Source organism: Bison bison, unplaced genomic scaffold, assembly GCF_000754665.1.
Source record: "Bison bison bison isolate TAMUID 2011002044 unplaced genomic scaffold, Bison_UMD1.0 scf7180017864456, whole genome shotgun sequence".
NCBI classification, from domain to species: Eukaryota; Metazoa; Chordata; class Mammalia; order Artiodactyla; family Bovidae; genus Bison; species Bison bison.
This window is the reverse complement of record NW_011495018.1, coordinates 13,843,734-13,871,387: the sequence shown is the minus strand read 5'-3', so window position 1 is coordinate 13,871,387 and position 27,654 is coordinate 13,843,734. Positions and strand designations below refer to the sequence as shown.

General features: G+C 39.0%; 1 protein-coding gene across 1 annotated transcript in view; it reads right to left on the bottom strand.

Annotated features, from left to right (window-relative positions):
• Positions 1–499: 499 nt before the first annotated feature.
• The window catches only part of PDZD8 (PDZ domain containing 8), an 83,748-nt gene continuing 56,593 nt past the window's right edge, over positions 500–27,654 (bottom strand). Inside the window, exons 6-7 of the mRNA XM_010859584.1 lie at positions 8,927–9,089; positions 500–5,185 (exon numbers count right to left, since the gene is read on the bottom strand). Coding sequence (XP_010857886.1) covers positions 2,985–5,185; positions 8,927–9,089 — 2,364 coding nt within the window. The 3' untranslated portion in view covers positions 500–2,984. The remainder of the gene's footprint in view (positions 5,186–8,926; positions 9,090–27,654) is intronic.

The following is a 27,654-nucleotide window of genomic DNA, read 5'->3' as shown; positions in this document are numbered from 1 at the left end:
AAATGTCTTCAAACTGCCTTTTGAAAAATTCCGATACACTTAAATTTAGAACTGACAGTGATCCACAAATCTTTACTACTGTGTGTTTTTCCTCTCAAAATCACGAACGGCCACAGGATATTTTAACTAGTTCTGATACTGAAGAATGTAAGGCTTGATATTAAGAAATGTGGCAAATGAACTGATTTTAAAATAATGCTAAAACGTTGCTCAACTTGACTGTTTAAACATTCATCTGAATACCAATATATGGAAAATATACTTTAAATAGTCTCATTACTCCTAGATAGCAGAGGCAAATAGATAAATCTGATATTTCACAGCATAAAAAAAGAGTAAAACCAAATTTAATGCTTTTAGACAATTTTCAGAATAGCAATTTTGTTTAGCAAAAGTGGACTTTTTAAGCTTGCTTTCATGGTCCAATTATACAGGCAATAATTCCACAAAGATGCAGTATTTTTTTCAGATGTCGTTAAATGAAGATATTCTTGTTTTCTTGGTAGTTTTTATTTATTATTATTTTTAAGCTATTGATAACATAGCATGGCAGAAAGATTACATCAGGAATGTGATATAATACAACTGTTTTCATTGAAGCTGTAGACCTTACTATTCCCTAGACGGCTGGGAGGGTTCCCCTCCCTTGCCCTAAAATACAACTGTGATGCCTCTCTTGCCTCTCACCAGTAAATAGAAAAATATCGCACTACGCTGAAGGTACATTTTACAATTGTCATTAGCAGCATTTCTGAGCTTTCCATAATTGTGGTTCTACAGAGTCAGACACTTTAAAAACATGAGCAAGATTTTTATGAAAGCAAAGTTTTGCATTATTTCTACAGCTGTTTCAAATGCATCCGTTTCAGCAGCATGCTTGGATGTCACTAAAACTTCCATGGTATAATCCAAAACCACCAGTCACTTACTCTGCTGTCAGTGGTAAGTGATTTTTTTATGTTAAGATGAAAGTTTGTGATCACACTGGGCAGATTAAACTATTGTTTACAGAACAGTATTTTAGCTTTCAGTGAATTTGGTGTATAGAGACTTCTATAGCAGTGTTCTTTTAAAATGCAAGCATGCTTAAACAAAAAAGGGGGCACAGAGAGATACATTTTTGTTACAAACTTGGCCAAGAAAGGTATTTAGTTTCCTTATATTTTACTTGATAATAAAACAGCAAGAATGAGAACTGGCTATTGATTTTAAAACTGGAATAGCTTTTCTACCCATAAAAATGTTTTTACCATCCACGTAAGTCATCCCTTTTATTTGAACAGCTTTTTACTATTCAGAGAACTTCCACAGTTATGCTGTTGTTATCCTCACGACGATTCTGTGAGGTAGTTAAGAGGAAGTTTTGGTTTATTTCTACTTTAGAGCCAGGGAGAGTGCAGCATGGAGCCCTTCTGTGGCTTGCTTATGGTTACACAGTTTGCTAATGGCCAACAGAAGAGCTTCAACTTAAACTCTTGTATGGAATCCTGGGTTATGGACCTGGGCCAGAATCCTTACTATTATATGATGCCTTTTCCTGCCAGTTCTAAAAGCTGTGCTATCTAGTTTTAAATTCATGTCAGTTTCACTATATAGCAATTATCATAGTAGCTACCTACGAAAGGGAAAAACATGTACATATCTTTTATTGACACATAAAAGGCCAAAACTTTTATGGTATACCAACAAAGGTCATGCTCACATGTTTTCCCTCAGTCACATGTTACCGAGGCTCCACACAATGAACTATTCCAGTAGACCTTCCTTTTAAGACACCTGGTCCCAATTCCTAGGTATCTATGCTCTCCAATTTTTTTTTTTTTAAATGAATAAAAGTCTGAACTATAGAAGCATTCAGAATGATCATTCCTTTAAGTCTGCAGATGTCAGATAAAACAATAAATGTTATTTTGCATGATTCCTTTCATTCACAACATTCTCATGCATGAAAAAATTTCTAAAACAAAATAGCCAAACCAGATATCAACAAGGTCATTTTAAGAACAGTCCTCTGAAACTTCTAATATCCTTGCACATGCTTTATTTCCTATGGGAGAACTGAAGCTGAAAAATAATCATAAATGTTTAAAACTTCTACTTGAAAGGAAAGTATCAATATTTTGAAAGATTATATTTCAAAATCCTATGGTTATTGTTTTTTTTTTAGTAATCTTGTTATCCTCTCAAAATTCTTAACCAACTGCATTCTGTATTTACTCCCTATTACATTTTGTTTTTCAATGCAAGCTCTTCAAATTAATCACTATATTCTTACTATACTTAAACTGCACAGAAGCTTTAGAAAAAAATTTCACAGAAGCATAAAAAACAAGCAATATATGTAATTTTTTTTTTTTTTTTACTAAATCAACATAACTAACTAAAGCTGCAGCATCTGCTTTCATATTACATTTGGCAAAATCAAAACAGAAAGCATCACCTCCAAACCCCAAAATAACAAAAATCTCAAGCAAGTAGAAATGACAAACTTTATAACACAAAGTAAGATTCAAAACCTGTTCCCTCAATGATTGCTGTTGTCAAGTTGGGCATGCAGCAAATTTGTTGTTACAACCGTGATGGAAGTGAAAATATTTCAAGAATCTGGACAGTATGCTATTTAACACTAATTCAAAAACTAGGAAGAGGAGGGGGAAAAAACACAATGAGACATCACACATACATAAACACAAAAAGTCAGCTTACATAATTACATAATTAGAAAAAGTTAAAAATAAATTAGTAAAAATAAATTCCCAGTATAAACCCAAAAAGGCATAGCTATAAATGCAATCTGAAACACCAATTAGTGGGCTGGTCATGCTTTTGCTGGAAAACCACCTTTTCCACTCTAGTTCTCACGCAAGTAAGTAACTGTGAAGAAGCAGGCCAAAGTGCATAATAAGAGGGTTTAAACGTGGTTGTATCTATGGTACTTTAGACGCCACTTTTCCTCAATCACTTGCAAGTTTAAATACGGACTGTTAGACAGACTCAGATGGGCCAAATAAGTCATCTGATATGCTACTGAATGGCTGAGAGTCTATGAGTTGGGTTATTTCACTGTCGAGGTCTTCTTCTGTGTCATCTGTGTACTTGCTGATTTTCTTGGAGTGCTGGTCTAAAGACAGACTTTCTAAAGATTCAATATCTTCAATGCCTGCTCTGTAGTGGATCATGAGAAGTGTTAGAGCTTGTAGTCTTTCACCAGATTTAGCCAAAGACGCAGAAAGAAGTGACTTTTTCCTTGTATCAGTTGTCTCTTTTTCTTCTCTAACAAGGGAATTATTATGTTCCAACTCCTGATCAATTTCATTCTGCAGTTTATCTAGCATGAACTCTAGTTTCTGAATCCTCTCCTCTGTAGGCAAGCCCCTGTACAGATCACGACCGATCTCTTTAACGGCAATGAAAACGCTATCATCCAGACCACCCTCCTTTCTCACTAACTTTATTCCTGCGCTGTTGCCCCGTTTAGAAGGGCTGTTTGAACCACAGACCTCTGTGTCACTGCCTTCATTGTCTGATGTGTTGGGTGTGTGTTTTGGTGAAGGTTCTACTAGATCAGTTCCTGGCTCAGACAGGCGGGTTTTGGAGACTGGACGCAGGTTTAACAAACGAGAGCTCGTATTGATAATATGTCTCGTCAAACCTGTTGTTCTGTTGACTGACTTCCCAGCTTCAGCATCAACACGGGGGGGCAGGCCTAAGAGGGTTTCTTGTCCTTCCAGCCTGAGATTTTTCAGGGCCCGGTCTATCCGCTGATCTGTCGCTCCACAAAGAGGAGTCTCAGCTAGACACTTTTCCTGACATTTTTTATGGCAGACATAAGCACAGAACATACACTGGGAAGCAGCTTTAGTCCAGACTTTTTTCTTACAGTAATCACACCAAGTCGGGTTCTGGAACTGAGTGTCCTGGAAACTGTGTTTATTTTCTGTTAAACCCATTTGTCCAACAAAATGCTCCTCTTTAGGCAGGGCAGACACCTCTTCGACCAAATGGAGTTCTTTTTCTTTCTCTAAGTTAGTAACTACGTGGTCTGGCTCTCCTTCTTTCAAATATTTGAAGTGAACAGTAATGTCACCGTAGCAGAATTTGTCATTGAACCCCTTCTGCATACTCAAATTGCGTAGTGCGGTTCTCGTGACCATGGCCTTAGGTGACGGGGCTTCCAGTCTGAACTTGGAAAGGTACTCCATGTTTGAAGTGGCTAAGCATCCTAACGCCACCTCTTCAAGTTTCAAGCTCACGTGCCCCAAGCAGATGAGACCCCCTAGTTTGAAAGGGTCCCTGCACCACAGTGCGATGTTTAAGTACCTGTGGCAGGCTTCTATGTCAAAGAAACAGCTGGCTTTGGTTCTTGTCCATTTTCCCAGCTTCTTGCGATAAGGAATTTCCGATGATTCCCACGTTTGATGGTCATCTGAACTGTCCTTAGGTGGGCAGGCGCTTTCAGAAGTCAGATCTTTTGCCACTTCTTGCTTGGCTAAAAACTGCTTAGCTGCAGCTGCTTCTTCTATGTGATCCAGATTCTTCACTTGCTTTTCAGCAGGTTTATCTGCAGGAGGCGGTGGCAGCACCTTCTCTGGCTTTTCAACAGAAATATCTGCTTCGGCCTGAGTCGGGTCATCAGAAGAAGGCAAAGGAACTTTGACTTGTGGTCGTGGTGGCACAGGTGGTTTGAAAGAGGGTCCTTGGGTGGGTTTTGACACTTGTGCTGGTTCTGTTACCTCGGAAGATTTGAGGGCTAAGGGCTTATTTCCTTCTTTGGATGGAAGTTTTGGTGGTGGTGGGTAACTTCCTACAACTAATTTACGGTTTAGAACAGGTGATATAGTTCCGAGAGGTTTAACAGAAAGTGTTGTTGGAGTACGTTTGGGGCTGTGACTTAGTGACTGTGCCTCCTCTCTGGCTTCAGTTTGTGCTCTGACATCACTTGCTAAGTCTTCAAATTCAGAATCCAGGTCTCTATTTTCAGCATCTACTGCCAACCCAGTTGCTTCCTCTTCAAAGTTCGGTTGGCATGAGCCTGACAGAAAGTTTTCTTCCAACTGTCCAAAGTTATCTTGCAGCACTGTACCCTGATTACTCTGGCCCACAGGCCTCTCATAATACACCAGCACTCGGTCACCAGCCTGCTTGATGAGCTTCAGCACCTGCAGTGTAGATGTGATTTTCACGCCTGTTTTAAGATTTTAAAAGGGAAAACATAAAATTACTGCAGTAAAAATTACCTAAATTCACTAAGTATAACTGCCATTAATTCGTGATCATTTAACTAATGGAAAAGCAACAGTGAGAACTCTAACGTATGTTGTGGGCTTATGGATACATCAGTGTACTGGTTCTTAAACTCTGACTGCTCCAGTGTCCTGGAAATGTTTACCTTTCCAAACCAAATGATGCCATGAAAATCTTAGGAGGGTGTCCAGCTGCTAACTCCTAACTGCTTCCCATTCCTTTCTAGGTTTAAATGACATTTTTTCCTCAGTTTGAATTGAAGTGAACCGAGTGAAACCTATTGAAAAGGATTTTATTAATGGTTAAACCAGGCTTAAAAATGATGGGAAACTGTGATTCTACTGAAGGAAATTCTACAGCGCTTCAGGGATTATAAGCTAGTGATAAATGATTCAAATTAAGAGACCGGTGCTTGAACTAAACTTAGCAAAACACTATGCTGTGAATAGTGGATGCTTACAGGTTCTATTAGCCCTACCCATGAAACGAATCTTTTTCAGGACGAGAAAGAATAAGGAAGGGATAGGAGGGCGTTAAAGTTAACCAAGTTGTTTATTACCTGTATCTGTATCAATAATACCTATCTTAAGTTTTCATTCTAGTTTCTGATAGGTGCTATATTAATTCAAAAGGCACAGAAAGCAGCACAGTGGAAAGTCTCCCCTCCCTGAGGCAATCAAAGCTAGCAGCTTCTGATGCATTCTTCTAGGGACATTCCAGGTGTAACTTTAAAAGGTCTCCCCGCCCTCCCTCAAACAGTACTTACCTAAGCAATCCCCTTCTATAGGACTTAAGAGAAAGGTGAGTCTTGGCTTTCCAAAGATCCTACAGCCATCCTCAATAAATCAAAATAGTATCAGCCCCATCTAATAACCTGACTTCAGAGTTCCCCAACCTCAATATTCTCCAGCTGCCCAGGCAAGAGAATGCTTTAGATCTGGTCATCACTTGGAACTTTTCCACATCAAAGATCTTCTACTTGGAAACGAACTTCTGATCACAGTCTCCTATTTCCACCTCTAACAAGCCTGTCTGCTAACTAAATCTGTTTTGAGGTAGTGTCCATGTCTGGTCATTCCTCCTTTTGCTCTCATGGTCCAGCTGGTCCACTTGCCTCCCTCCCCAGGCTCAGTCTCAAGACCTTAATGGTGTTCACATCAAGCTTTTTTATGCTTTTGCCCTAGCCCTCTCCTCTTCACCATAATGGTGTTCACATCAAGCTTTTTTATGCTTCTGCTCCAGCCCTCTCCTCTTCTACCATCTGCCTGTCCCGATGATCCCTAGCTGGGCTAGCCCCCTCCCTGCCGCTGAGCTTCCTACCTGGAGACAGCATCAAGTTATGCCATCTGTCTCCAGAGTGCTTTTCAGTGCTGCTTTAGCATTCTTTGAATTGGTCTCTAAACAACTAAGTCTCCAAACACCAGCTTCAAACCTTTCTTATTCCCCTGAAACCCACCATTCCTGCTCTTTTATTCTATAGATGACATCACTTTATTTACTGAAAAGACCAACAAACGGCTGCCTTTTCTCCCTGCCCATCATTTTCCAGACTGAGCTGTCTGAGAGGGAAGCCGCCCTTCACCTGTACTCTGGATTCTGTTCCCCATCTCCTTCAGGACTTTGCTCTGTCGATTATTCTTGCTGAAATGTTAATTCCTGTCCTTCTTTTCCTTTAAAACCTTCCGTTTCCTGGGTTTTACAGCACTGTGGTGATTTAGCTCTGATCGCCTCTCCTTACCCACCACCCCCCACCCCGCCCTGACCTGTATTGGTCCCTTGTATGAGCCGTCCCCGTGGTTTTGTTGCTGGCTTCCCCGACCGCTCTGCTCTCTCCCTAGATCACACCCATTCAGTAGTCTCAACCACCAACTTTTTCTCTGGGTGGTGGCCCCTCTTCTTCAATCTAGTCATACATTCCCAAAGGCTTCTGGGTATCACCACCTGGATGTTTTGTTGATAAAGTTAAAACTTCTCTTTGACATTCTCATCTTGCTGTCCTCACTAGTACATGAATCAATCTGCTGCCCTCCCAGTTAACCTGATTTGAATCGTGGAGATGGTGGACTCGAGATTCATTCTGCTGTGAATCCAAGAGTTCCAGTCCATTTTCCTTCCTGGCTCAGATGCTCCTGACCGCTTGTTTCAACTACAGTAGTAAACAGCTTTTTACTATGATCCTCACTTAGAGCGTCCTTATTTTAATCACCAAACATATGCTGCTTCCCAACTTTCCTAAAACACTGGTTCAAAACCCTTTAGCTAAACTCAATCATACGGAAATCAAGAGCTAACATGACTTCATGATTCATCCAGCCTTCAGCTCTACTCTCCCCTCTAACCACACTATGTTCCAGCAAAATTGTAGTCTGACATAGAAAATAAGTCCATCTGAAGATCTGAGGTAGGCACAACTTCACATCAATCTAAACTCATCCTTCGGAACCAGCCAGCCAAATTTGGCTTATTTTCCTTTTCGAATATTTCAAATATACACAAGAGCAGAAGAAATAGTAAAATGAACTCCATCATTGAGCTATTTAAGCTATAACATTTTGTCAGTTTTATTTCAACTATCACCAATCCTGTTACTAAATATTTTTTAAATGATACATACCTGCATAAATGAAGTACAGTGATTAAAAAAAAAATGTGTCTTATACCTGCCCCTTATCTCAATATTATAATTTTTAACAAATGTTAGACATGAAGACGTGGCTTCTGTTTTTTCACCCCATCTATATTTATATTGCTTGGATTTACTTTTGATAATTTTTCAATATTTTGAAAATTAAAAAATTTTCATTATTTTATTGTCATGATGGATGTGAATTAAAATAAAGGCAGAGTTTCTTTGACATATAACCAAAGACAACTGCTCCTTAATTTAGGAACTAACCTACCTGGTTGTTTATTGTCTTAGCTGTGAGAGAATATTCTACATAGCCTTTAAAAGCTCAACTGTAACCAACCATGTGTTTAAAAAAATCTCTTGACAAGTCTAGAATGGGTGGGCCTGGTACTACAAAGATCTGAAAAGGTTTAGACTTTTCCCCACTGGTGTCCGTAAGTTAGCCTTATTGATAATTTACATGCAAGCAAATGATCTTCCAATCAATAGATTTGCAGTTTTTATTATACCAATGCAACTGACAGGAAGGCATGCAGGTGACACGTTTTCCTGCCAGTGACAGTGACTTGGGCTGCACTCTGAATGTCAGTCCATCAACCAAAGGCTGGCCAATAAGGCCAGCAAACGGGGGTCGCAGGAGAGATCAGGTATGCCCTGTTAGACAAGGAATCTCTCTCCCGTTCATTATCTAGTCCTAAGTGATGGGGGTAGCAGTGCTAATTCTGTCAGTTTTAGGCTCAGAGTAGTAATGGTGGTGAACATACAGAAAGATAATTGTTGACCTGCCCTTTCATACTCAGTAAAAAACAGAGAAGTAAAAGAAGGAAAATGGTCTAAAGAGGAAGTATTTTAAAGATTTATACATTAGAACTAAAATGATACCTATTTCAAATTTTTAAGGCTTCCTTCAGATTTTTATTTATAGTAATGAATTTTTTCCCATTATAAAAGTAATGTGCTTACAGAAACAAAGAAGGAAGAGGAAAAAAGCCCCACATCTACTCTCTGGTTTTCTTGGTAAATGTCAAGTAAACTGCACATCAGCATAATTACCTCCAATAGCAATCAGTCGATCTCCCCGCTGAAGGTTAGCAATTGCAGCAGGTGAATTTGGGGCCACAGTCTCAATTATGACGTGCCCAGCATAGCCATCAGTTGACTGGACAAGACGAAGTGTAAGTCCGACACTTTGTAAATTCCCCTTTATTAATTCAACCTTTGATAAAGAGAAAAAAATGAAAACAGATTCAGTGGGTTCACAGTGGTGGAGTGAAAACACGAACACACAGAGCACTACAGCTGATGCTTTTACGCCATGGTGATTATTACAGACCGATAAAAGGTAGGAAATCTCTATTGTGACAACAGAAACTAACCTATGCTCAGATTGCACATGTGGGCCATTGGCAACATGAAACACCTTATCTTACATATGTTAGGAAAGATGCATGCTTGGTGTAGAAAATTTGAAAATAAGGCAAAATGAAAAGAAAATCACTCCTAGAACTGCTGTATTTCGTACTTTCTCATATATAATATATATATGTGTGTGTGTGTGTGTATATATATAAAGTTGAGATCCCATTATAAATATAATCCTGAATCTTGCTTTTTTGAAATAAAATGGGAATAATCTTCTATTAATATCTATTAAGATGTGCTTGGGAACTTCCATTTTTTGTAGTATATTGTTAAATTTTTCGGGGGTGGGGGGGAGTTCATGCTCATGTTTTATTAAGAGTTATCTTGTGAAATATCCTGTTCTAACTCATCAAGATAATTCTGTTTTCTAAAGAAATACCATCCAATTTATGAGTATGTCTCTCAGACTCATATCATCTATAAATTAAAAAAAAACAACATATACTATCTGTTCTCATTTGAATCACTGATTTAAAAAATGGATAGAATACCACAACCCTCTAGATGACAAGAATTTCATCTGTGTTTATTAAGCTAAATTATAAATCAGTCTAATTGTATTATCATTCAGGCCATGTCTATTCTTCAAGCTATCTCATGAAGGACTCTGCCAAATAATCTGCTAATGTCTACATATATCACTGTCTGTAGTGCTTTAATTGATAAATCCCACTTAAAAGCCAGAAATTCAATTCCCCTACCTAATGATGCTGGCCTAATGATGTTATTGAAAGTTGTTCTTTTATATGGGTGTTAATAGATTTTGAAAAGTTATTTTTATATTAAGGAAAATCTTACCAATATTAATAATATGTTCAAGAAATGGGAAATGTAGTCAAGTTTTTAACTATTTAAAAGTTTACCAAAAAATCTACTGAAACAATCCTTCCATAAAACATTATTTCTGTTTAAACCTCCAAAAACATTGGTCCAGTTCTTGCCTCATGATATAGTAAATATCACCTTATAATGTTAAAAGCATTTTTCAGTTAATAAAGCCCTAAAGAAAACTTTCTCTCAAATCCATGAACCTATATATATTCTTAATATACAGAGTACCAAAGCTTAAAAAGAATGCAAATTCTTCTACTTTCAAAAAGTTAACAATGGTAAATGGATAAAAAAAACGCTAAACTGTATGAGACTGAGAACTGTAAATTTTAAAAATTAACATTTAGAATGTGCTTTTTTGTGATCTCGTCTCTTTGTTCCTTAAGTGGAATGGAGATGGGGGACGGTGGGGTTGAGAAGGGAATTGAGTCCAATACAGGCTTCTGTGCGATTCAGTCTCTTAATTTATTTTCTCCCTGCCAATCACATTATTTCCTTTGCTTTTCTTATTTCAAATGATCCTTGAAGTAAACATTCCAGATGGAAAAAAGGTTTTTAGTAGGAATAATTAATAAGGGCAAATACTAAATTACTTCCTTCTCCCAACTTTTATACTGATTATTAGTAAATGCTCTTAATTTCATACATAGGGTACAGAGCTTAAGACATTATTTATTTCATCTCCTTTCTTATTAAAAGCTTATTTCCTTTTAAGCTAATACCACTGACCCATCTACTTTCAGAATTAGTTCCAGCCTTCTCTGATACACAAATTTAAAACTTACAATTAAGTTGTGATAATGATTCAAAAGTTTTAAAGTATAAAAACCCTTAATAATTAAAAACCTGAGAAAAATTTTAAAGAAAATATTTAAAAATGAATATCACACAAAATTTTTATTTTAATGAAAATTTAAGATACTGTTTACAAGACCACTCAAATATCCCATACTTTTAAAACAAAACTGACATGTCCATTGGGGTGAAACTATTTTTAAATTAAGAATAGCAAAATAATTATATAATTCTCCCCTATATACATGTATCTACATTTTAAATTTTTATATGATTATTGGATATACCATGTACTATAAAACATATGACAAAATAGAAACTTTTAAATGATGAGGTGAAAATAGAAATCCTAAATATTTTCCTTACATCTGGTAACAAAATTTTAGGGAATTTCACTAGTAGATGAAGATAATAATCATAATCAAGTGGAATTGATTCAGGAATTCAAGGTTGATTCAAGCAGCCAGGAGTCAATAGTGTAAGTCACTTTCTACTTTCTAAACTCTATCATCAAAATTGATAACTATTATATTCATTTTTAAACTATTTTAAGCCATCAAGGTTAACTGAAAGTCAGCTATTTTTAAAACATTATAACTATATAAATATTATTTATTGAGAATCTAGACATCTTTACATTTTCTGCCTTGTATAGTCTTTTGTTTTTCTTGGAGGTTTTCTTAAAACAACAGCTTTCACTTTAAATGTAGGGTTTATGTAATAAGTACTGTTTCTGCAATTAGCTCTTAAATGCACCTATCCATTTGTTTACATATTAAATTATTTAGCATTCAAAGGGAAGTTTTTCTTTACCTCTCCCTCATTCCTGCCTAAAAGAAGCCAGTTAATAAATGCAGAAAGAATGATTAAATTTGAAAAATCACTCTTTTATAATCTCCCAAAAGGGGAGAGAAGCATTTAGATTAAAAAAGAGAGAGACAAACACTAAAGAGATGTAACAACACAATGCAATGTGTGAATCTTGGTAAGACGTAAGAATAAGGGGAAAACGAAAACTCACAAAAACATTATGGGACATTGGGAGCATTTTAATATAGACAAACAAATTAAGGAATTATTAATTTTTTATGTGTGATGATGGTTATTGTAGCATCTATCCACCAATAGAACATGAGGTAAAATGTTCTATTTTTAGAAGATTCATACTGAAATACTTAGAGGTGAAATAAAATATCTTCAACAATCCTTGCCTATGACTTTAGGCAAATATTAAGTTCTGTGAATGTCATTGACAAAATGACATGTCTTTTTTATATGTGGAGCTGTGAAAAGTTTCAGTATTTATTATTATTCCTATTAGTAAGACTTGGCATCACTAGTCAAAATGGGATACAAAAGTAAATTTAAAAACCAATCTGCTGTAAATGAACTTAATATACTGCTCAACAAACAAGGCAAACATATCATAAAAGAAACATTGATTCAGGACATTAGAATATTTAAACTATTTTATATCGTACAAACGTTAATTTACTTTTATAGGATCAAGACTGAGAAGCTAAAAATAATTTTATGATCACATAAAATTTAAAAACTTTAAAAACTGTCTCATTAGAAAAGACAAAGATGGTGACTGATGTCAACATTCAATAAGAAAACAGCTGCTGGTTCAAACCCACTAGGAGAAGAATGGGCTCAAGCATGGTCTTTATTAATATTTCTGAAATCTAGAAACCAGCACAGTGATGATAAATATCTACTTTTTCACAAAATAATGTTTTTGTATTTCTATCGAAATTATGTTTCTATCCCACTAGAAAGTTCCCTCTATAGAAGACTAAAGACATAGCAAATGAAAGGGGAAGGAGTCAAGAAAAGCAATAGCAGGGAGATAAAAAAACTGTATTTCTTATGGACAAATAAGAACATATATTTTGAATGAGGAGAGTGAAAAAGTTGGCTTAAAACTCAACATTCAAAAAACGAAGATCATGGCATCTGGTCTCATGACTTCATGGCAAATAGATGGGGAAACAATGGAAACAGTGACAAACTTTATTTTTTTGGACGCCAAAATCACTGCATCACGGCAGATGGTGACTGCAGGCATGAAATTAAAAGACGCTTGCTCCTTGGAAGAAAAGCTATGACAAACTTAGGCAGCATATTAAAAAGCAGAGACACTACTTTGCCAACAAAGGTCCGTCTAGTCAAAGCTGTTTTTCCAGTAGTCATATATGGATGTGAGAGCTGGACTTTTAGGAAGCTGAGCACCAAAGAATTGATGTTTTTGAACTGTGGTGCTGGAGAAGACTCCTGAGAGTCCCTTGGGCTGCAAGGAGAACAAACTAGTCCATCCTAAAGGAAATCAGTCCTGAATATTCATTGGAAGGACTTACGCTGAAGCTAAAGCTCCAATACTTCGGCCACCTGATGTGAAGAACTGACACACTGGAAAAGACCCTGATGCTGGGAAAGACTGAAGAGGGGAAAGAGGAGAAGGAGACAACAGAGGGTGAGATGGTAGGATGGCATCACTGACCTGATGGACATGAGTTTGAGCAAGCTCCGGGAGTTGGTGATGGAAGGTAAGCCTGGCTTGCTGCAGTCCATGGGGGTCACAAAGAGTCGGACATGACTGAGTGACTGAACTGAACTAAACTGAATTAATTACAGTAAAACACCTTTTACTGGGAAAAAGAAGTAGCCTTTCAGAGAACATCTCATTACCTATCATGGAATCCTTCATATTCTGATTATCCTACAGAGAAAAAGTCCTATAGGAAGTTATTTTATAAATGTATAAATAGTTTTCAATTAATGTATAAAGAGTATACATGTATAAAGAATATAGCAACTAATATCTAGTTGCTATAAACATGTTCCTGAACGAGTACTTTGTAGCACGGCAGATATTTTATAAGAGAAATAAGAAATGAAATTAATACTTACATAGGCTTGGTAAAATAGACACTAATGTCTGCCAAATTCTCCTCTCTGGGACTATGACTGCAACCCTTTAGTCCTTCCTACAGTTACGGTGGGAACAGCCATGCTTATGTAACATGCTTCTACTGCCTTGCCTCATTGGATGGTCCAGGGCACCAACCTGGCCCAAGCTGTATCAATCAGAGTCCTTTCCTGGCTGGTAGGTATTCAGATTGAGAGATTCCTTGAATGGAATAAACATAAACATGGCTATAGGTGTCTGTGTATCTTCTTAGGGGCTGTGAAGGGGAGAAAGCCAGTCTAGAGTGAAGAATAAAGCACTGAACAGCCAGGAGCAAGGAGGAGAGTGGTTTAGTTTCTGGTTCCAATTTGCGGCTAAAGCCTAGCTGCATTCCTACTGAAAGCGATGCAGAACCTAGCCCACACAACCCTGAACAGTGACCGGGACAACTGACTGTGACATGAAACACCATGGAATCCTCAGAGGAAGTACCCATTTTGTGCTTAAGCAAATTTTAGTAGGTATCTGTTTCAAACATGTTCAGGCTGACCAGGCCCTGTGTTAGAGACCATGATATACAATATGTCATAAACTCAAATTGCTGTATTTATTAACTACACAGCTACAAATACATTATGAGTGTAGGGGGGAATCTGCTCGCATCTAGCCAGGGGCCTCTGCTGCCTGCCCCTGCAGGGACTTGGGGCCTGCGAGATGGGTCAGAGAAGGGAGGAGCATGAGGGCCAGCACTGTATCAGCAGCTCCTCCTGACAACACAGGCTGCCTCTTCCATAGACAGGGGCCTGTCTAGCAGCTCAAGGGGACTAGAGGCTTCAGAAGTGGGGTGCTATCCTCACTAAAACCAGGTCCCCCTAAAGCAGAGTTCCCTTACTGAGTTTGTGGTTATTCTATCTAAAGCTGTATTTCCTTTCTTTGTCACCTCTTACTCCAATCCTGTGCTAACTGAACAGCAATCGACTAGAGTCATAGCTAATTTCATGGCTGCAGTCACCATCTGCAATGATTTGCAGTTAGTCATTACTGCTAACATCATTAATGTATCAAAATTACTGTTGTAGATGTCATTTTTAAAGTACAAACTCAAGTTGTTTCTCCAGGGCAAGTTTAGCTAACAACTCCCTGAGGAACACCTGGCCTGAGAATCATAAGCCAGAGACACCCTGACTCCTAAAATTATGATTAAGACATGCCATATACAGTAAGTGAAGAAGAACTAAAGAGTCTCTTGATGAAAGTGAAAGATAGTGAAAAAGCTGGCTTAAAACTCAACATTTAGAAAACTAAGATCATGGCATCTGGTCCCATCACTTCCTGGCAAATAGATGGGGAAACTGGGAACAGTGTCAGACTTTATTTTGGGGGCTCCAAAATCATTGCAGATGGTGACTGCAGCCATAAAATTAAAAGACGCTTCCTCCTTGGAAGGAAAGCTATAACGAACCTAGACAGCATATCAAAAAGCAAAGACATTATTTTGCCAACAAAGGTCCATCTAGTCAAAGTGATGGCTTTTCCATCATGTGTGGATGTGAGAGTTGACTATAAAGAAAGCTGACCACTGAAGAACTGATGCTTTTGAACTGTGGTGTTGGAGCAGACTCTTGAGAATCTCTTGGACTGCAAGGAGAACAAACCAGTCCATCCTAAAGGAAATCAGTCCTGAATATTCAATGGAAGGACTGATGCTGAAGCTAAAACTCCAATACTTTGGCCACCTGATGTGAAGAACTGACTCACTGGAAAAGACCCTGATGATGGGAAAGACTGAAGAGGGGAAAGAGGAGAAGGAGACAACAGAGGGTGAGATGGTTGGATGGCATCACTGACTCGATGGACATGAGTTTGAGCAAGCTCTGGGAGTTGGTGATGGACAGGGAAGCCTGGTGTGCTGCAGTCCACAAGGTCGCAAAGAGTTGGACATGACTGAGCGACTGAACTGACTGACGTACAGTATGTGATTAATAGATATAAATTACTGTATACAAAAGATAAACACCAAAGCAACAAAGATTTACTCTATAGCACAGGGAGCTATATATTCAATATTGTGTAATAACCTATAATGAAAAATAATCTGAAAAAATACATATATAAAACTGAATCACTGTGCTGTATATCTGAAACTAACACACATTATAAATCAACTATAATTCAGTTTAAAAAAAAGAAATGTCATGTAGAACAACCTAGTGGTTACCAGTGCGGGGAGGGAAGTGGGAAGGGACAAGACAGGAGTAGGGGTTAAAAGGTGGCTCAGATGGTAAAGAATCTGCCTGCAATGCAGGAGACCTGGTTCAATCCCTGCGTCAGGAAGAGCCCCTGCAGAAGAAAATGGCAACCTACTCCAGTATTCTTGTGTGAAGAATTTCATAGACAGAGGAGCCTGGCAGGCTATGGTCTATAGGGTTGCAAAGAGTCAGACATGACTGAGTGACTACCACCAACACCAGGGGTTAAAAAATAGCAAACTACTATGTACAAAATAAGTAAGCTACAAAGATGTATTATATATGCAGCACAAGGAAGATGAATCTGCCTGCCATGCAGGAGAAAGAAAGAAAGTGAAGTCTCTCAGTCATGTCTGACCCTTTGAGACCCCATGGACTGTGGCCTGCCAGGCTTCTCCCTCTATGGGATTTTCCAGGTAAGAGTACTGGAGTGGGTTGCCATTTCCTTCTCCAGGGGATCTTCCCGACCCGGGGATCAAACCCAGGTCTCGTGCATTGTAGGCAGATGCTTTACCGTCTGAGCTACCAGGGAAGTCCCAGCAGGAGACGTGGGTTCAATCCCTGGGTCGGAAGATCCCCTGGAGCAGGAAATAGCAACCCGCTCTAGTATTCTTGCCTGGGAAATCCCATGGACAGAGGATTTCTGGTGGGCCACAGTCTGTGGGATCGCAAACAGTCGGACATGACTGAGTGGCTGACACACACACACAACAAGGAAGACTGCCAGTATTTTAGAACAACTATAAAGGGTATACAACCTATAGAACGGTGATCATTGTGTTGCTCCCCTGAAAGTTATATAATACCTTACATCAGCTATGCCTCAATTAAATCACTAGGTGATGATTAATCTTGTGACTTTCTTACCCTTTAAAATAGCCCCTAAATCAAAGACCAAATTGGACTGGATCTAAGATTTGTCTCCCACTCCCTTGCTTGGCACCCTACAAATAAACCCTCACTTTGATTCATACACCTGTTGTCAATGTTGGGCTCCTACGTCTCGGCACACGAGCCCTGCTCCATAACAAGAGGACCCCCAGGCTGGCAGCTCCAGGTCCTGGAGTGTCAGCGACAGAGAGGCTCTTGGAAGGGTGTAGGTCTAGGCATCTCCAAACTCATAAGCTGCGTCCTCAGGCTCTCCATGAGGCTTGAGCTGCTGTCCCTAGCCCCCAGGAGCAGCACAGTAGGCTTCAGAGTCTGGGAGGAGCAGGGAACTGCTGGAAGACATCCTTGTTGGGCAGGAGTACACCCCTGCTCCCTGCCCTTGTAGTACCCTCATGTGCTAAGTAAAGTGGGCTTTAATATCTGTAACTTGTATCTTAGTAGTTGATTAGACTCTGAACTGTTATGAAGAAATTCTTTAACTGTGCTGTAAACATAATCAATATACCAATCTCTAATAGGAATAGAAAAAAAAATGTAGGATGGAAAAGTGTTTTCTCTGTGGCTTAGCATGTATCGACCTGAATTTTGCTGAAACCAAAAGATAAATTTCTACTGGAACAGAAATACTATTTCCAGTATTCTTTTGCATGATATACCAAAAAAAAAGCTTATCAATTGTCAAGAACTGCTGACACATACTAACTAAACGCAATTACCTGAGCTAAATCACTAGTCAATACATACAAGATTGCAGACAGCCTGCATTTAACTTCACCAATAATGTTGGACTCAGGTTAAAAAAATTCTAACTGTATGTGTACCTGTCTGGTGGACAGCAATTTAGTAAAAACACCAAGATAGCCTTTAAGAGCTCTCACACTCTGACATAATTTTAGCCTTTCCTGGACCCAGCTGTGATGCCTTATTTTCACCTAAGAGGTTGGGAAACAACATATTGATTTTTAAATCCCTTCCTAATAGGGACATAATTTTATATAATGGATAAGAAGAGGATATATTTTAATAACACATCAATATAACTCCTTTACAAACTGTTCTCTTACTTGAGCTTGTAACATTGAGCAAAAAACCAAAAATGCAAGAAAGAATAAAAGGGTCTATGTGAAAGACCCTTGAATTACTGTGACCATGTATACTTCTGAGTATTTGTTCATCAAAAAGCTTCTGAAAAAGACATCATGAGGACTATTTCCTAGCTTTTTTAGTAAAGTAGGGGGAAAGGAGGAGAAATGACACAACAGCCTGTACACATACATACACAGCACCTGTATAAAACTGAACTTTTTAACAGATCACCTTTACCTGGCTTGCTTTGGGACGTGGCATTTAAATTCTGAATATTTGGGGCCCAGTCAATTATGGTTAAAGATTTATCCCCAAACTCTGATTTATATTTGAGAGGTCAAGATTTCTAAAACTAGAACAACTTTTATATTGAATATAAGTTTCTGAGCTGTTTGCAAGGGAAACTTCAAAGTACAACATACTTGGCACAGAGTGTCTGAGAGGTGTAACTTTCTGGTCATTTGCTTGAATACCAGATATCAGATCAATCTGTTTATGGCTACAGGGCACAGAATACAGCCAGGCTTGGGACCAACAGTTTACTGTCCATCTCAATTAGAAGCAGCAATGAGGCCGTTGAAGAGCTAGAGCCAGATTTCACATTTTTTGTGTGTGTGATCATTTTTCTTTTTTTAATTGGAACATAATTGCTTTACAATGCTGTGTTAGTTTCTGCTGTACAACAATGTGAATTAGCCATATGTATACATAGGGGAAACAGTGGAAACAGTGTCAGACTTTATTTTTCCGGGCTCCAAAATCACTACAGATGGTGACTGCAGCCATGAAATTAAAAGATGCTTACTCCTTGGAAGGACAGTTATGACCAACCTAGATAGCATATTCAAAAGCAGAGATACTACTTTGCCAACAAAGGTTCATCTAGTCAAGGCTATGGTTTTTCCTGTGGTTATGTATGGATATGAGAGTTGGACTGTGAAGAAGGCTGAGTGCTGAAGAATTGATGCTTTTTAACTGTGATGTTGGAGAAGACTCTTGAGAGTCCCTTGGACTGCAAGGAGATCCAACCAGTCCATTCTGAAGGATCAGCCCTGGAATTTCTTTGGAAGGAATGATGCTGAAGCTGAAACTCCAGTACTTTGGCCACCTCATGCGAAGAGTTGACTCATTGGAAAAGACTCTGATGCTGGGAGGGGTTGGGGGCAGGTGGAGAAGGGGACGACAGAGGATGAGATGGCGGATGGCATCATTGACTCGATGGACGTGAGTCTGAGTGAACTCCGGGAGTTGGTGATGGACAGGGAGGCCTGGCGTGCTGCGATTCATGGGGTCACAAAGAGTCAGACACGACTGAGCGACTGATCTGATCTGATCTGATACATACATCCCGGAGAAGGCAATAGCACCCCACTCCAGTACTCTTGCCTGGAAAATCCCATGGGCGGAGGAGCCTGGTAGGCTCCAGTCCAAGGGGTCGCTAAGTTGGACACGACTGAGTGACTTCACTTTCACTTTTCACTTTCACGCATTGGAGAAGGAAATGGCAACCCACTCCAATGTTCCTGCCTGGAGAATCCCAGGGACGGGGGAGCCTGGTGGGCTGCCGTCTGTGGGGTTGCACAGAGTCGGACACAACTGAAGCGACTTAGTAGCAGCAGCAGCATACATACATCCCCTCCCTCTTGAGCCTCCTTCCCACACCCCTATTCCACCACTTAATGTCATCACAGAGCATCGCACTGAGGAACTGAACTTCCTGTGCTATAGAGCAGCTTCCTGCTGGTTACCGATTTTACACATGGCAGTGTACATATGCCACTGTTACTCTCAATTCCTCCCACCGTCACCTTCACCCACTGTGTATTTTACCATCTACCACCTTTAAAAATCAAAACCATAATTGATGATTCCACTAACTCCATTAGTTAGTCTTGGGGCTCTAGACTACTGGGTAACTATGCTGCTTCCAAAGATTCAACTGAATTCTCAACTGTTTTCCACTAAAGTTCATCACTCGACCAGAAAAGAGGAGATACTATGTTTATTAGCTGCCTTCTTTCAAACTCTTATCAGCAAATAGAATTCACAATTTACCGTCTTTTTCACAAAAAAGTGTAACTCTTAAAACATACATATGGCAAATGTCTTGTTTTTATCACTTGGCAAACAACTATCAACTCCCATAAACTTTTTCAAAGACCTGGCATTAAAATTAACCACTTCATAAAGGTTTAAATCATAACAGATCTTAAACTCATAAGCCAGATAAATAAAAAATAAAATAATCTGTCAGATAGAGAGAAGTGCCACCACAGAAGTAAATTTTCATGCCTTGTCCCAAATGATGACAAAAATTATTTTTAAAAGAGATGGGTGTTTCTTAAAAAGGCATATATTAATAGTACAGGGGATAAACCGTAAATTCTCTCACAAAGACTTTACAAGTACACATCTTTTTTGTTAGCTGCTGCTGCTAAGTCCCATCAGTCGTGTCTGACTCTGTGTGACCCCGCAGACGGAAGCCCACCAGGCTCCCCTGTCCCTGGGATTCGCCAGGCAAGAACACTGGAGTGGGTTGCCATTTCCTTCTCCACCAGTTCTATGCTGCTGCTGCTGCTGCTGCTGCTAAGTTGCTTCAGTCGTGTCCAACTCTGTGCGACCCCATAGACGGCCTCCTACCAGAAGCCTCTGTCTCTGGGATTCTCCAGGCAAGAACACTGGAGTGGGGTGCCACTGCCTTCTCCTTCTCTTTTTGTTAGCAGAATGTCTAAATTTTCAGTCATCACATCTTAATGAATAGGTAAAAAAAAACAACAAAATAAACAACAAAAATACTGAAATAAACTCAGTACTAGGACCAATTCAAATTCTTCTTTGAAGAAAAACTGCTATGTCTGAGATGGCCTGTATTCAGTATTGGATTTGAATTTTAGCTCTAACATTTACTAGTTTTGTGGTCTCAGGCAAGTGAGTTAACCTCTATGGGTCTTCTTTGTGAAAAGGGGACACTAATATCTACCACCCTGGGGTGTTGTCAAGATTAAATGAACTCCAGGAATAAATGACTAGTACAATCCAGGCACTTTAATTATCTCTGTTCAGGTGGATGAGAAAGACCTCTTTCTCGGATAAAAACACAAGTGAGACCCCTTACGTGTTAAAACGGAATGCTAGCTTGGCCACCTGATAATCTTGTCTCTAAGGCAACTGGATGGTAAATTAGGGCTGCATCCTTTCATTGCCTCATCTGAGAGACAACAAAGATGTACAGATATGCTGAGAAAAAAAGTCCATTATAAAAATACAACTGACCTAAGAGATCCAAAGAATAATAATGACCCTTTGCCCAGGTTCAAAGGCTCTTAGGAAAGCAAGCTGAGCCAAATGATTACCTTGCCATACCCTAGGTTTCTTCTCTTTCTTTTTAAACATGATTGAAGTCTGCATTAATATTTTGATCTGACACAAACATAAGTTTTACACAACCATTCCAGTGAAATAAAAAGCTCTGAAAAGTACATCAAGTCTGAGCTGTTGCAGAAACAATGCAGTGGAACACTTCTGCCCTTTTTAATCCCTTTGTCAAACAGAAACAGCTGATTCTGAATCACCAAGTCAACTCGTAGCTCCATATACTGTCAACCATCCTTCTGCAGGGTGATTTACACCTCACTAAGAAAGTATGAGAGCTTTAGAGCTGGACCATTATTTATTTTGAAATAATTTCAAACATACAGAAACATTGTACTAAGGGTTTCAATTCATCCTAAATCCAGACTTACCAATTATTAATGTTTTCCTACTTTTTTCCTCTCTCATATTTTTTCATGAACCAGTTGAAAATGAGCTGCAGGCATGATGTCCCCTCAGCATTAAATATTTGACTGTGTATTTCCTAACAAGGACATTTTGTTATGTAACCACAGCACAGTTATCAAGGTCAGAAGATTAACATTGATATAATACTATTATCTAATTTATAGCCTTGATAATAGCTGGGATGCAATTTTGAAATACCTACTAAAAGCTTTTCTTTTTTGGGATAATCTTTGATCAAGGAATCATTTAGATCAGCGGTCAGCAAACTACAGTTATTTCTAAAAAAGTTTTATTGGAAAACAGCCACAAGAATTTGTTTATGTATTGTCTCTGGCTGCTTTAGCATTAAACAGGTGAGTTGAGTAGTTCTGAGACTTATCATCTTGCCCACAAAGCTTAAAATATTTCCCATCTGGCCCTTTATAGAAAAAGTGTGCCAAACCATGACTTAATGAATGTGTGTGAATACATACATACATATACACACACAGCCATTATGTATTCTCTACAACATCAAAAAATCGAAAAAGTCCAAATGTTTACCAATAAATGATTGGTTAAATAGATTACAGTACACGGTGGAGTATCATGCAGACATTAAAAAAAATAACACATGTATTGAGATAAAAAATATGCCCTTGGTATATTGCTAAGTTGGGAAAAAAGTAGGTTATAAAATATACAATTTCATTTTATTCTTATTTACAGAACCATATAATACCTGTGTGTATATGCTTGTATCTATAAAGTTCTTCTTAAAAGTTATTAGTGGTTTCTTTGGAAAGTAGGAATATGGCTGGCTTTTACAGCTTTATTTATAGCTTTCTCTCTCTCTCTCTTTTTTAATATGGGCAAAAAAAGAAAGCTCATACCAATTTCCAAACATATATCAATTTTATCTTATATAAATTATTGATTTTACTGTTAAAATACACAAATATCCTCCAATCTCACAAATGAGTGTAACAAAAACTAAAACTCTGCTTCATGACACCTACTTCCTTATGCTCAATGGTTTCCTACTTAGACTTGTGACAACATTCTCATACGTATGCTAAGTCACATCAGTCATGTCCAACTCTTTGTGACCCCATGGACTGTGGCCTGTCAGGCTCCTCTGTCCAAGGATTCTCCAAGCAAGAATACTGCAGTGGGTTGCCATACCTTCCTCCAGGGGATCTTTCCAACCCAGGGATCGAATCTGTATCTCATTGTGGTTCCTGCATTGGCAGGTGGGTTCTTTACCACTAGCACCACCAGGGAAGCCCAAAGTTCTGATCAGTTTACAAAAGATAATCATCAGCTGTGATGAGCAATAGCTAGTTGATCTCTATCTTTCTTCTAATAGCCTTTAAAAAACCTTGTAGATGTTTTTAAAAGTAACCATCTGAAATTCTTAAAACAATACTATCCCTTCAGGAAGCTATTTCCTTGTCCTCCTCACCTTTTTATAGGAAGAATCTAAAAGGGAGAGGGGGATTTATAAGAATGTACAAAATATCAGATAGCACTAAAGACACTGGTGCAAAAGAGGCGGCATTTGGGTCAAGTTCAATAATAATAGTTACTGTTATAGTTACCATGACACTGGGCTAAGTGTCCAACCATTACTAGTATTTCTTTTTTAGAATTATGAAATAACTTGTTCACTGGCACAGAACTAGAGTGGAAGAACTGGACCTGAAGCCACCATTCATGGAGATGGCACACTAATGCAGAACCCCAGCTCTGGAGTCACACTGCCTGGGTGTGCAGACTGTCTTACCATCTGCTTAGCTGGATGATCCGAGTCAGTTACTTTCTCTCTGTGCCTCAGTTTCCTCATACATAAAATGGAGATGATAATAGTGCCTATCCTTGAGGAGTTGTTATAAGAATTTAATGCATGTGTCTTAAAATCCCAAGAGGCACAGAGAAATCACTGGTATCTTCTTATTGCTCCTAAATACCACTGGACTGAACACATGTGGGCAAGGAGCTGTAATACACTGCAGGATCTCTGATAAAACCTAACACTTTTCTAAACTGTCGATTTCCTAGTTCTGTATCCTGCATCTGAGTGTATGACTCAGAAAATGAGCTATCTGGCTAAATGGATGTCTATGGGAAGGTGCTACTGTGCCTTGAACAGAATGTTTTAGTTCATGACAAAGTAAGAACTTGGGAAATCAGTTTTAGTTGGATTGCGGTGAACTGGAGAGTTCTAATAAAAAAAAGACCCCAAACCAGTGTTTAGGTCTCAATAGTATTATTTCCTTAACATGTTCTCAAAGGCTCTTTAAAAAAATTTTTTAGATTCTTACTATTCTTTTGCGAAACCATTCTGCTTCTCTTTATCCTTGAATAAAGAAATCTAAAAACAGAGTGAAGTGAACTGAAGTGAAAGTCGCTCAGTTGTGTCCGATTCTTTGCAACCCCATGGACTGTACAGTCCATGGAATTCTCCAGGCCAGAATACTGGAGTGGGTAGCCTTTCCCTTCTCCAGGGGATCTTCCCAACCTGGGGATTGAACCCAGGTGTCCTGCATTGCAGGCAGATTCTTTACCAGCTGAACCACAAGAGATATTCCTGATGAAATGTTCAACTTACCAGACTTTGAAACTTTGAACAACAGCACTGAAAATATTAAAAACAAATGAACAAAAACCAATAAATCAAAGCAGCACATTAAAAAAAAAATTATCTCCGGACTGACCTCTGACCATCACTATACCCTAACACATTACAGGTACAGTGATGTGTACTCAGCACATCCAGAAGGAGACCTCCTTTCTCTGCTTCCTTTACCCTCCTCATGGCTCTTGTCTTTCTGGTTTTCTCTCTCATTCTCCAAAACCCTCCATTTTCCAGTGGTATCTGAGCCACTCTGATTCTATTTTCCACTTGCACCATTGTTCTGTTTCAGACTTCCATTACCCTTCACCTCTTCTATTTCAAGTCTTTCCCTTGTCAAATCATCCTTGCTTTTACCCATTTGCTGCCAGGTTTAGTGAACATTTTATTACCTACTATATGCCAGATACTGTACTAGGCATTTTAATATACAGAATCTCATTTATCTACAGGAGAAGACAATGGCACCCCACTCCAGTGCTCTTGCCTGGAAAATCTCATTGACGGTGGAGCCTGGTGGGCTGCAGTGCATGGGGTCGCAAAGAGTCAGACGCGACTGAGAGACTTCACTTTCACTTTTCACTTTCATGCATTGGAGAAGGAAATGGCAACCCACTCCAGTGTTCTCGCTTGGAGAATCCCAGGGACGGGGGAGCCTGGTGGGCTACTGTCTATGGGATCACATAGAGTCAGACATGACTGAAGTGACTTAGCAGCATTTATCTACTGGTTCAGTCAGTAAAGAATCTGCCTGCAATTGCAGGAAACCTGGGTTCGATCCCTGGGTAGCAAAGTTTCCCTGGAGAAGGAAAGGGCAACCCACTTCAGTATTCTTGCCTGGAGAATCCCATGGACAGAGGAGCCGGGCAGCCTATAGTCCATGGGATCACAAAGAGTTGGACACGACTGAGCAGTATTTGAGAGACAAATAAAATACTTGTGAATGAGATAGGTTTGGGGACTTTAAGATCCTCCTGCCAATAAGTGAAACAGCTAAGACTCAAAGTGAGAGCCAAGTCTGTTTAAATCAAGATTGTGCTGACATCAGTTTCATTCTAAAAGCCTCCATAACTGCTGTCTGGGAGTTAAGTCAAATTTAACATGATCCCACTGCTTTTACTCTTGTTTTGCATGATCTACCTGCATTACCAAATTCTTTAGCCAACCTGGAGGACTCAGTGCATGCTCACTCACTCAGTTGCTTCAGTTGTGTCCGACTCTCTGTGACCCTATGGACTGTAACCCACAAGGCTCCTCTGTCCATGGGATTCTCCCATGAATACTGGGAGTGGGTTGCAATTTCTTTCTCCAGGGGATCTTCCTGACCCAGGGATCAAACCCATGTCTCTTGTATTTCCTGCATTGGTAGGAGGGTTTTTTGTTTGTTTTTTTTTTTTTTTACCACTAGCGCCATCTGGGAAGCCCCCAATGTATCCTAAACATGCTCAAACATTCATACTATTTATTTGAATTTACCCCATGTTTTCCACCCTTAAATGCCCTCCCTATTACATTTCAAAATCCTACATATACTGTGAAGCTTGGCTCAAATATCACCTCAAAATATTCTTTCCTGGTTTTCCAAAAGAAAGCTATTTACCCTCCAATGGAACCTTGTAATACTTTATCACGAAACTCTCTTCGAGCATTCATGTGCTAACAGGAATACTGATGCTCATCATGTTGTTGTTGCTCAGTTGCTAAGTCGTGTCCAGCTCTTTGTGACCCCATGGACTGCAGCAGCCAGGCTCCCCTGTCCTTCACTATCTCCTAGAGTTTGCTCAAATTCATGTCCCTTAAGTCAGCGATGATATCTTACCATGTCATTCTCTGCTGCCCCCTTCTCTTTTTGCCTTCCATCTTTCCTAGCATCAGGGTCTTTCCCAGTGAGTCAGCTCTTTGCACCAGGTGGCCAAAGTATTGGAGCTTTAGCATCAGTCCTTCCAATGAATATTCAGGTATGTTCATTATATTGCTGATCTTATTTCCTCCTCCTTGAAGGAAAGGACCACATTCTCATCGCCTTGCACCTCATGCTCACCTTCCTCTTTCTCATACTCAATGCTTTATACTGACTTGATTTGGAGATACTTCTGTATTTTAACCTAAATTCCTATTCTTTACACAGGATTTCACAATCATATTAAACACAGAAAACATGAGACAGAAAACTGCATCCTTCATTTCTAACGAAGATGAACTTAAAAGTGGAAATGCTAAATAGTATTTACTACTAAAGCTCAAAGGTATTTAGTTTATTTAAGAAGCCAAATTATAGAGGGTTATATATGGTTAAAATTTCACTGAGTCCCTACTGAATTCATAAATATTATCAAATGGAACTAAAGCAGAGTTTTCATAAAAACTGACATTTTCAAAAAAGCTTTATTTGTTTTAATCTTTCTCTTCCTTTCGACAAGATTAAGACTGTAAATGGCAAATGGTTAAACAGGAGCGCCAAAAAATACCATCTGCAAGGCATCTGGCCTTAAACAAACACACCAAAATGCCAGCTCTGATGTATCCACCTTAATGTGTTTATAAATTTGTCTCTTATGTTCTTACTTAAAATCACAGTTCTTTAGGGAGCTCTTTTTGACAGTTTGTATGTACACACAATTCATGGACATATAATATTCAGCATGAACTTCTAAAACTCTCCAAAACTAAGAAAGAAGCGAGGCAAGTAAAATTTTAGATCCCAGTCATTTTATTTCAGGATATGTTGAACTACACACATTAGATAAGAAGTTCTGGTATTCTTAATAATGCCATTATACTATTATGTGCCACATGTGTAAATTCCTCACTCTAAAAACCAGGCCTCTTGAATACTGAGCAGTAAATCTGTGGTTATCCTTGACCTAAATATTTTTATTTGCTTAAAACATACATCATAGATAGACTTGAAGGGAGAAAGGAGACAGAAATGTGACTAAGTCATGCTGAAAGTTTGGAAGAAACACTGTGGGATCTAAATTTTACTAGCCTTACTTCCCTTTAAGTCGTGGGGAGTTTTAGAAGCTCTTGCTGAACATAGGGAGGAATTATAATATTATTAGCAGAGGCCAGAGGCTGGAGCATCAAGCAGATTTTTCCAGCAGAAGGTACGAGTGTAGCGAGTTTGTGTCCTGTGAGAAGTACGGAGCCATGAAGGCCGCCAATCCTCTTCGTCCCCTCCCAGGACACTCACCGAACGACTGCA